General features: G+C 43.3%; 1 protein-coding gene across 5 annotated transcripts in view; it reads right to left on the reverse strand.

The window, feature by feature from the left end:
- The window catches only part of GREB1 (growth regulation by estrogen in breast cancer 1), a 158,008-nt gene that overhangs the window by 10,303 nt on the left and 135,866 nt on the right, over positions 1–11,839 (reverse strand). For all 5 annotated transcript variants that reach the window (XM_019537395.1, XM_019537394.1, XM_019537392.1 and 2 more), the window contains 4 exons: positions 8,128–8,286; positions 6,234–6,376; positions 5,372–5,533; positions 135–339 (listed from right to left, as the gene is read on the reverse strand). In XM_019537395.1, the coding sequence (XP_019392940.1) occupies positions 135–339; positions 5,372–5,533; positions 6,234–6,376; positions 8,128–8,286 (669 nt within the window). The remainder of the gene's footprint in view (positions 1–134; positions 340–5,371; positions 5,534–6,233; positions 6,377–8,127; positions 8,287–11,839) is intronic.

An 11,839-nucleotide genomic window follows, 5' to 3' on the forward strand; every position in this document is an offset into this window, starting at 1 on the left:
CTAAAGTGCAAAACAGTAGTGTGGAATATTTTGCTGCCCGGTAGTCACATAGAAATAACCTGAATCACTGTAAAAAACGGTATGTGCATGTGTGTACATGTACATACCTGCTTTATCTTTTCCAATATACCTACCTACACCAGCACTGTTGAAAATGCTTGGCAGAACTAGCATGATGTGGTTTGGCCAGTATTTTTTATATATGGCCATCTCATACTCCTTGACAACTAGAACATGCAGATGACTGGCACCATCCATTGCATGGTAGAGATTGAAAAGTCCATGTTCATGACGCCCAGTAGTGGGAGTAAATGTGGGGCTTTTTATGTAATCTTCACTCTGTAAAGAAATAAAAATGTGGGAGTCTGCATTACGCTGAATTATATTTAAATGAAGAGAGCTGGGTCCTCACTGGTATAAGTGCCATGCCTTAACCACAAATGGGGAGTACCTGTGAAGGTTCAGATTCTGTTTATAAGCAAGGGGCTTGGTTTTGTGGGTTGGAGTAGAAGTCTCTTCTATCTCTACACTACTGTGAGGATCCTGATCACTTGATAGACTGGTGAAAGGGAAGGTGAGATAGGCATGACCCCAGATGAGATTTCTAAACCTTCCCCTGCCTGGAAGATATCACCCTTTCACTTAGAACTGTAAAGGACTTTGGCATCTAGGCAGGATTTACTATAATCCCCTTGCTCAGTTGGAGCCATCTGAATGGCTCAACCAGGGAGGTATTATCACAGCACACTTAGCACATGCTAGGCACATCTACATGTGTGCTTTACTGCACAGTAGATGAATTTACTGCACAGTAAAGCATCACGATCTACATGTGCATGGCAATTAGCCCATTGTAGATTAATTTACTACACCATTGGAAAGTCCTGTCAGACACAAATACTACCAGACAGTACAGTAAATTACTGTGCTTAACCACATGTGTAGACAGTGCCAGGCCAGCTGGGTCTTGAGGGTGCTTCAGTGCAGGGCTAGCCAGTAGGTAGCTCCCATGCTGAAGCACCCTCATAGCCCAGCCAACCACTCTACAGTACAGGAGTCCTGTTGAAGCAGCACTGGGCTGGCAGGCTGACACACTGCAGCCCCTGCAAGCCTAGGTTGCTCCCACTGGGCTCCATGTGCTAATTGCTCTGAAGTTTTTGCTCCCGGGCATATGTTCAAACAGTGTATATGGGAGTATAAAACTCCAGGGCAATAAACTCTGCAGTTTATTCATGTGCATTAATTGGAGATGTAGACATGCCCACTGATAACATCACATATCTCCCAAAATGCAGTTGTGGCCACTTTATTTTTAAAACTAGGCCAAAGGAAGAGGAGATTATTTTGGTAGCATCCATCTTTTATACAATAACCTAGTGATTAGCACACTGATCCAATAAGTAGGAGTTCAGTTGCCCTCTCAACCATATCTCCCCCTTCCATATGCTATGTACAGAAGGCCTAAGGACCAAACTGGGCTTTTGGCTTCCACTGGAGTTCAGGTGCCTACATATTGATAATGACCTACAAATATGTCTGGGGGAACACCAAGATTTTGGGGAGCAACTCTTCAGGAAGGTACCCCATGGGAGGACAAGGACCAATGGGCACAAACTAATAGAGGGAAAATTTAGGCTAGACATAAGGTAGAACTTCTTCTCAGCAGAGGTGGTGCAGTCGCCATCCTTGGAGATGTTCAAGAGGAGGCTGGACAAGCACCTCATTGAGCTACTTTGAGCTTATTAACCTCCAGCCTATGGCAGGGGACCAGACTTGATGATCTTACAGGTCCCTTCTGGTCTATGATTCTATGATTCTGTTAGATGCTGCAGCTTCTAACCTGTAGGCATCACAGTTTTTATTAGACCTGCCCTGGGTAGAAGGAGGAACAAGGAACAAAAAAAGTGAAGAAAAAAAGAATAGAGCAGAAACTATGCTAAGATGAAGAGAAAAACACTTTATGATGACTGTACCTCATAGCACTTTGTATAGGTACATTAAGCCTTGTAGTGAAGTAGGAATGTCACTTATTTTTTACAGATGACGAGGCAAAGCAAGATAAAGTAATTTTTCTAAAGCCTCACAGCAGGAAAATGAAAGAAGTTGGATTCATGAAGGCTGGACATATAGTTACAATACTGCAGCCTTTACAAAACTGGTGGTGCTTCTGCTAACACGAGCTGAATTGGAATTCTTCTGTATGCAGAGAACAAAATCTCAAGTAAAAGATGTTGTGTCACTTCAATTTTAGTTGCAGGCTAAGGCTAGGTGCAGACATTAAAAAAAAACCCAAGGCAGAATTGATCTAAGTTACACGGTTTTCTTTAAGCAGTATAGCATAGGTTCGATTGGTAGAGAACAGGACAGACATTCACCTTTTGGTAGGAGGAGTTTGAATCTTAGACCAGGTTCCACAATTTCTAAACCAGTATATAGGTATGTCTACATGGCTAAGGACAGACATTACTGGTTTAACATAAACTGGTTTAAGTGATCGGAAACTAGTTTACACTTGTAACAGAAAATAAGTTCAGTGCAAAGAAACCAGTTTCAAAATGTCTCAAAATGGTTTAAGAGAGTGGTTTTCAAACTTTTTTAGTTGGTGTATCCCCAGCAGCCAGTCGAGAAGTAGGGAGTCTCCTGGCCAGTTGACAAGTGGGGTGGGGGGGCGGGTCCCTCAGTGGCCAATCGATGAACAGGGGAGGTCCCCCTCCCAGCAGCTAATCAACAAGCGGGGGGGGGGGTTCCTCCACAGTGAAACCGGAAGTGTCCCTGCTTCTCTGTGCCACTGCCACATACCCCCTGCGGCCTTCCAAGTACCCCTAGGAGTCCACGTGCTCCTGGCTGACAACCCGTGGTTTAAGATAAAACTGGTTGAATCAGACTTAATTGACTTGCATCAAACCGGTTTATGCAATGTCTGTCCCAGACCCCTTCCTAGTTTAAATTAAACCAGAGTCCCTCAGCATCCCAGATGCTTTGCAGCCCTGGGCTGGGCTGTCTGCTCCAGAGAACAAGGCTGGTCCCACCCCTCTGCTTCCTAGCTAGAGCTCTGGCAGAGACTGAAAGCACAGCAGGGTCTGCCTGGCTTCCCCCTGCCCCCCACCCCCAGCCACTTGTTTCTCAAGCAGGGATGCCCCACTTCCTCCCATCTCCCAGAGCACAGACCCCAGCCCCACGGACCCTAGGCATGTGGTATGCTAGCTAATGCTGAGAGATGTCTACATTTATGTGTGTCTCCAATTTTACTGGAACAGGCAGACAGAACACTGTCTGCTTAGGGCTTTTTGGAGCTAATCAACAGGTCAGCGGGTAATGTTCCACTGTTCTTTCCTTAGAAAAAGTTGTTTAGGAAGAGCTTGAGCTAATGAGAGAGGCTTTTGTTTTGTTTATGGGCTGATAAATGCTGTGTTATCAGCCCTCTTCTGGCTCCCTTACCTGTCAGGTTTGCAGACAAAATAAAGAAGCAGGGAGAGGGAGATTGAAAAGCTCAGTATCATCAACAGATGCATGCACTGCACAGCCACCCCACCCCACCCCACCCCACCCCACCTTTGTCTCAGAGTGCTGGGGGGATGGCAACACCCCTGCCCCTTGAGCAGTGAGCAGGGAAAAGCCTGGGATGGTGTAGGCAAGGTGGGGGTTTACACACCTTCCTAATCAGAGCATTCTGCCGGGGCCCCGGCTTCTACCCTGAGTCACTGCAGGCATGTGCCTGCATTTCTTCAGTCCAGAGGAAATGTCTGTACAGTTGCAAACCAGTTCAACCTAAACAGGTTAAATTAACTGCAAAGATTGAATCAATCCAGACTCAGGCTTTTTGAATGTCGGTCCCGAGACTATGAGATATTTACTGCAGCACTGCCCAATTAGCTCCACAGTAAACCTCTCAGTGGTTACACATTCACACTATTTAGGGTTCAGTAAAGTAATAAACTCTGCTGTAGGTTAGTACTTCTAAATGCTAGCACTATCCTGCATTAGAGTTTTTTAGTGCACAGCAGTGCACATATAGACACTGACAGGCCTGGGTGGGGCACAAGGGTGCTTCAGTGGGTGCCTGATGGCTAGCCCTACACTGCAGCACCTTCATGTCCCAGCCAGCCACTCTGTAGCATGACAAGCTGGGTTGCAGCAGCCCTGAGCTGACAGGCTGACCTCCCACAGACCCTCTATCAGCCAGGGCTGCTCTGACCCAGCTCAACATGCTGCAGACCCGGGCACACATTCAAATGCAGTGCCCAGAAGCAATAAACTCTGGTGCAATACATACCACAGTTTATTGCTTTGAATAAATTGAATGTGCAGTTGCACCCTATGTGTGTTGAACTTCTGTTCTGTTATAGGTACCAACAAGTTTTGTGTGCCAAACTTCTGTTCTGTTACAAGTATAGACTGGTTTCCAAACACTTAAAGCAGTAAAAGTGTAATGTCTGTACCTGGCCAAAGATATCTACAAAAAAAAAAACCAAAACCACTCTCCAATGTACTAGACTTGAAGCAAAGATTGCTCCAGTAGCCTAAAGAGAGTGTCCTGGTCAGAAACTGTTCATAGATTTAAGGTTATTGTAAAGCCAACATTAGAGCTTGGCTAGCATACTCAGACTGATGACCTCAGCAGCTATTTTCTCTAAACATACTAAGAGATGGTTAACATAGCTTTTAAGTCACCATAGAGATTATCTCATAGCCCCTCTTTATGTGAACTGGGGTGACCACTTGTGCAGAAAAGGGCAGGCAGTAATAAATTGCTTCATTTTGGGTAGCCATTTACTCCACATAAACACATATGCTTGATGCTCAATGCTGAGCCCACTCCCATCTTTCAGTATCTTAACCTAGAACCAAGAAAGTTTATGCCCCAGTTGACAGAGTATGCCCCGGACTAGCCTTGATTACATAAAAACAACTGGTCAAGGCTTTGCATCCCAAAGAGTTCTGATTCGTGGCTTCCTGTGTAGACAGGGTGCTGGAAAGGGAGGAAGCAGCTCATTGCCAAGCCACCCTTACCATTTCTCAACAGCAGGATCAGACATGGAGGCAAAGGATAATCTGATCTACAAAACAGTAGGATCAACTCATCCTCTGACTCTGTAGTATAATTACGGTGGGCAAGGGCGGCACCAACCACAGACACTGATTTAAAGGGGGTTCTGGTATAGCCCGTCCCCCCTACTGGCATCTTTTCCATGACCACTACAGCCTAGCTATAAGGAGCCTTCCTCTCCCCTAACCTCTCCTCCTCCCCACACTCATGCTCTCAAGTGATCAGAATAAATACCCCTATCCCAACCTCTGCCCTTAGCAGTGAAATATCTTACTTTGTCTCTGCTCTGACCGTATGTGACTGAAAATTTAAATATGTGCCTACCTTGTCTGTGACAAGTGGCAACCTCATGCTTTCTAGCTGCCTTCCTGGCTGACTAAAGACAAAATGGTGCTCCTTTGACTTGGGGATGATAAAATGCAGCTGGATCTCCTCTCCAAGCATGGAATAGGAAAAGGCAAAGGCATGTAGAGTGGACTCATAAAGCTGCAAAAGGAAAAAAGAACTATGTCAATAAGCAATAGTCAGCGTTAATAGTAATAGCCAAAGTCTAATTTTGTTTCCATAGGGATCCTAACATAGCACCAAACCAGGCAGGAACCATGTGCTGAGGTACACTGTACTGCATGGCAACAGGTACCTCATGGCAACACCTTTTGGTGTTAGGGAGAGTCATTTGGCTGCATGAAAAAGGTAATCCTGATCCCCTGGCTTGACACCATTGATTCATTCTTTGTCCCTCTGATGGTAGCAAGACTTGAGGACCTTTTCTTTCATGGATGTCATTTGGTATTCAATAGCCTTAGTCTACATCGCTAATTTTTCCTTCCCCACTTTCCACTGGGCAACAAGCTAGAACACTGCTACCCAAATCAATAATTAGGCAAATTTTCTGATCTTCATGACAGCTAGACACCAGGCCAAAACCTGCAATCTGATCCATGCAGTCAGACTCCTGCACCTGTTCATGTCCCCATTGATTTTACTGGGATTCAGTGCAGATGCCAATGTCCAATTGCAATACGAGAGTCCAAATGTATACACTGCTTCTCTATGGAAATGCTTAAAGGACAAATATGCAATGTGTGGACAAGTATTACCAGTACAGGTAATATACCTATAAGAAAAGCTTTATTTATAGATTTGCTTGGATTTCTGATACTAAGAAAATCCAGGCCTGGCTTACCTGATACCTAGGATTGAAGCCCATATATTGATGGCACTGTTCACAGTGGTGGTACGTGTTGTAGACAGCATACTTAGATAATCTCATTCGTGTTGTTTGACGATGCATATACGTGTCCTCCAGTTTTCTGCTCATTGATCTGTCTGCAAGGAAAAAATGGACTGTAATTATTTTGTGTTCCAGGACACATAATATATTTCCCGTGGTGAATAAAGAATTGTGTTAACATCAAATTCTCCAGAGACACTGTGTATATCAGTGGAAACAAAACAAAATATATATTCAGCCTGAACTTAGAATGGTTGATGAATTCCTGTGTGCACTAAGAGGGAAATAGGTAAAAGTAATAATAAGTAAGAAGTAAGTTAGCACATTGTCATTATAATTTGGGGCTGATTTCAAGTACAGGTAAGTAAAAGAAAAAAATGGTAATGATGATGGTGATGGTGGTAGTGAAGATAGTGATGATGTTGCATTGTCCTGAACTTGTACTGGAATAAACAGAAAAGAATATGCTGAGAAGAAGACACCTTTTCTGCCTTCAGAGAGCCAGACAGTCTAAAATGCTCCCCTCCCGCACGTTCTTCTTACCAAAACTGGCATATAGAGAATATTGTTAATTTGTTTCTTATTACATGGCAGTTCTTCAGAATACAAAATACCATTCTAGGGAAAGGATGGCTTGGGAGGATTACTAGGGGATGTATCACAGAAGAATGGTGTGGTGATTTCTGCTGTGAACTGTGACACTGGCTCTGTCACAGATTTCCTTATGACACTGGGCAAGTCACTTAAGCTGCTCCTGTTTTTAAAAAGCCCAGATTGTGCCTGATTTCCACAAATGTTAAACCACCCACAGCTCCACCTGAGAAGTCTGAAAGAGCCTCAGAATGTGCCCCTCAAAAAAAGGTACCAAAAACAGAGGCCACTTCGGAGTTAACTGGTCTCTCTCTGGGCCAGTTTTATAAATGTCTTCACACATAAAGATTAAGACAGAGGCCCTGAGGGATTTACAGAAGCACTCCAGCCCATTAGGGGCTTAACTCCCAGAGTAATGTGCATTATGCACCCAACTTGCTTAGGCAGTTTTGAAAATCCCACTGGATGCCTTTCTGCCTCTTTAGCACCCTAATCCCTTTGTAAGTCTGGCCCTCTGTGCCTCAGTTCCAGAACTGTAAAATAGGGAAAATAGTATCACACAGATGCTAAAGGGGGGGGTGTCCACTAACACATGCACAACATCCACAGTTACTCACGTATTTGGGTAAGAGAGCAGCCCAATTTAATTTAATCACTGATGAGAGGAAGGTTTTCACTTTGAACCCACAGATGTAAATCTATCTCAGGTTTGGCAGGACACTGTTATCCTGTGACTGATGCCAGAGAACCAATGAGAAATGGGGTTGGCAGGTTTAGTGTAGTCCTTTGTTGGCAGATATCTACATTGGAAAAACTCCTGTTGCAAAAACTATTACCCCTGTCATTTACTCTCCAGGGGGACTAAGGATTGACTGAGATGGAGTTAAGGGATACAGTGACTGTTTTGTGTTGTCGACACTCAACTGCTTCGGCCTAAACTGAGACCTCTTTTCTCACAGCCCAGAAAAAAGCCATCAAATGGACTACATGGGACCATGGTGACTATGAATCCAATTCCCAAAGCACTCAAACACATAAATAAGTTTACCCACATAAATGATCTCATTGAAACATAACAGTACAAATGAACAAAGTTACTTGGCTAAACAAATGTTTGTAGGATCAGGGCCTTACCAATGAAAAATTACTTCTCTTCCACACCTGATCCCTTTGAAGTCAATGGAAGTTTTGCCATTTGCTTCAACAGGACAGTAGTGAAAGTAAGTAAATAAATAAATGCATTTTAAATTCTGACCTTCGCTGCTTAAGTTCTGCAGCTTTGTACAAATCAGACTTGCGTCTTCATATTTTGGATCGTGAATGGTGTAGTCAAAAGGTATCTTCTTAAATGTCTCCAAATCAGGCCACACATCTCCCGGCTGGTGATAGTATTGATCTGATTCTTCTTTGAGGTCTATAATAGTGAAAAATCCATGTAGTTTACAGTCAGTGAAATGATGTCCTGAGTGTTTTTGATGTGTGAAATCAGTTGAGAGATTCAAATAACTGTCCATGGAGATGCCTCATCCAAAGTCAGCACATAATATGTTACAATTCAACTCTTAACTTCAAAGGACACTGATTTTTCACCCAGCTGGAGCAGTCCTGCACAGCTGATCAGAGAAACAGCACCCTTTGAAGTAAAAACCATATCAAACAGCTGGAGCATCACAGCTGCCTGACTCTGATATGTTCACAAATCCTCATCTGCACAATGGCTAGGAATCTAACCCTATGAACTCTACCAAATTCTTTCTATTGTGCTGTTTTTCCTTTTGCTAATATGGAATGACCTCATTTAGGAAGATGCTTTCTGCAAAAAAAACCCGTAAGCATCTGACCAACTATTCAACATTCTTCATCTTTGAATGCAATTCTGGTTTTTATGCTTGTCATAAGTGTTTCAGCATCTTTCATAAGCTACTGGGAGCATTATGTGCAGTGATGATAAAAGTCCAGTAATGATGATTATTGCCAGTAAGGCCCATTGGAAACATAACTGCATCAAATCAAAACAAGTCTTTCCACTGATTTCAGCAAGATCTGTTTGGTAATGTCATTTGCAGACCTGAGGAAGGGCATTTTATGCCCCAAGCTTTATCTGGCATCTCTCCTAACTATACTGTGGGTCCAGTCAAAGATATGACCAAAGAAACTTTCCTTCTTGCATATTCCTCAGACCATCATGGCTATATACTCCATCCTACTAAGTTAACGTCACTGGATATAGGAAATATGGTTAGTCTTACTGCAAAATAAAACAGCTTTCAGCAATTCAGAAACTGTATTAAATTAACAATATTATACTTATATCCTGTTTGTACAGGCAGGGTTATAGTACATCTAACCAAAACCACTTTTATCCTGCTTGTAGAGGCAAAGTTATTTCAGTATAAATGTATCAGACTGAGATAGCTATTTCTGTACATGAAGGGAGATAAAGTATACAAGGATAAGCTGTATTTTTAACAATATTCTCACATTAAGTTTATGCTGATTTTACTAAGTAAAAAAATTCACATCCAAATTGAAACTTTTTGACAGGTATAAAAATTCTGTAAGCATAGGCCTGCTTTCCAATTTCTCTAAAAGGATGCATATAATTGGTGGTGATAAATCTTCTACTAGTGAGCAGTTCATATATATCTGGGAAAAAAATCCCCAGCTGCTACAAAGTATCATCATTCCACTGAAGTCAACAGTTTGATAATCATTTCCACTAGCTGAGGCTCAGTCCCTTGGAAACAGGCAGAGCTGTTTCCATATAGGATAAAATTCCCACCTGTGCAGAGGACCAGGACATGGCACATGCCCTACTTACATTCCATGTAAGCCCTCAAAACAGGGACTGGAATGAAAATTAAGTGAGGCACAAGCCTTGCATAGCTCCTCTCCTCCTGCTATTTCACTTTTGTGAATAGCTCTTCTGGTTTCCAAGGTACTGGTTTCCAACTCTCAGCCTACCAACAGGAGCTTTTCCAGAGAGAGAAGTTATTGCAGAATAAGCTAGGGTGTAAATTTAAAATAAAATAGCCATTCTGCACTAACTACCTATGTGGACATTCTTATCTCACATTCAAAGTATGCCAGCACTGCCACCCAAAGGTGTAGGCGTGTGATCACAGCTTGCATAGACACACCCGACATCGGGTTTTTTTTAAATAGTTAGGCCAGATACTGCTACTAATATAGTCACAGCAATAGTGCAATTAATGTGACACGATAAACTTCGGTGTAGTTTGCACCAGAGTCAGCTGCTCCTGGGTGCAGCACCTACACGTATGCCTGAGACCGCAGAACGTGAGCTGTGGCAGAGCAGCCCCAGGCTGGCAGAGGATACAGGGGATCAGCCCCAGGTTCTGGGTGGCAGCATTGGGCGGCAGAGCGGCTGGCTGGGGCATGAGGGTGCTAAAGTGCGGGGCTAGGTGGTAGGCAGCCACTGCACTTTAACACCATAATGCCCCAGCCAGCCCCCGTCACTGTCTGCATGTGCATTTCAGCACAGTTAAGCACTCTTCTGCAAGATAGTACTTATGGAGTTAATTAATTTACTGCATCTTAACATCGGCGCACATGTAGAATGTGATGCTGTACTGCGGATCTAAGTAGTCATCTCCACAGTAAAATACACATGTTTATGCACCCACCATGTGTAAAATCTACCCAAGACACTGGTTAAATACTTGGGTAGTTTGTCCAAGCTTCTGTGGTTACGCTGCTATCAGGACCTGAGATAGCTATTTTAAAGCTAGTTGTGATATGTCTACATACATGCCCAACTACTGCAATTTAGACTTACCCTCAAAGGGTCTTTTTTGCAGTTTAGCTTCCAAAGTAGATGAAACTGCTAAGTAGATGAAAGTACTAAATTAATGTGTCGTAACTTGTGGTACCGCACAGTTGCATCGGCACGCAGGTTTTTAGTAATGCTTACTGTATAGTAGTCTGATACTACTGCACATGAGCACATTCTCAGTTTTTGCCTGGCATGCTACTGAACAGTGTTGTTAGACTACTACACAGTTAGAGTCTCATGTAGATGCACCCACAGAGATTTAGTGCCCACTAGCTATTCTGGGCTACTTCCCCAGGTAAAAAAAAACCCTTAGTTAGTACACAGCAGTTATCTTGCTGAGGCTGTGGAAGTATGTGATCAAGCCCTGCTGTGGACTCATGGCAAAAGACTAACCCAGCTGTATATGGGTGCCTATTCATTTAGGCTAGAGGGGCAAAGAAGGCTGGATGCAATGCCAGCCATATTGCTTCCTTGTGTACCACTGGCTACAGAAACTGGTGCACCTGAACAAAAGGAGCCCGATGGGCAATGAGGCTCGGAAGGAATTCTGACTAGACTTGAAATTAATGCTGAATGTGACTGAGTCAAAGTAAATAGCTGAGTGTCAAAGATACATGTGCAAGTAGAGGAGAGTAAGGAATTGACTGAAAGAAAAAAAAAGGCCAAATTGAGAAGAACTAGAAAACATTGTATCATTCTGCCACATGATTATAAACCTGTCAGTGTTTCTATCCAAACCTTTTCTGCATTTTCACACACAAATTTAGTCCAAGCTTAAAATCAACATGTTATTTCTCAGGGACAAATAGTTTTTAACATATATAAATGCTGTTACGACATCTTCAAGAAGAACAGAGATATGGATCTGGAAGACGGGAGAGAGCTATGTTTCAAATGGTGAGTAAAACAAACTGGCAATAAGGTAGGGCTGTGCAAAGCTTCAGGAGTGATTCAGTTCGGAGGAGATTCGGCCCGATTAGGAGGCTGAATCTCTGAATTGAATCAGGGGGCTAATTAAAGGTCCAAATCAATTCAAAGCTTTCTGAATCTTCAGAAAAGATCTGGAGACCTTTGTTGATTCGGGCAGTCCCCACTGGCTGCAGCAGGGAGCTGCAGCTGACTCCGAACCGGTAAGTACTAGAGGCAGGGGAGCAGGGGCTGGGGGAGGGGA

This window comes from Crocodylus porosus, unplaced genomic scaffold (genome assembly GCF_001723895.1).
Source record: "Crocodylus porosus isolate Cpor-Errol unplaced genomic scaffold, CroPor_comp1, whole genome shotgun sequence".
Classification (NCBI taxonomy): domain Eukaryota; kingdom Metazoa; phylum Chordata; order Crocodylia; family Crocodylidae; genus Crocodylus; species Crocodylus porosus.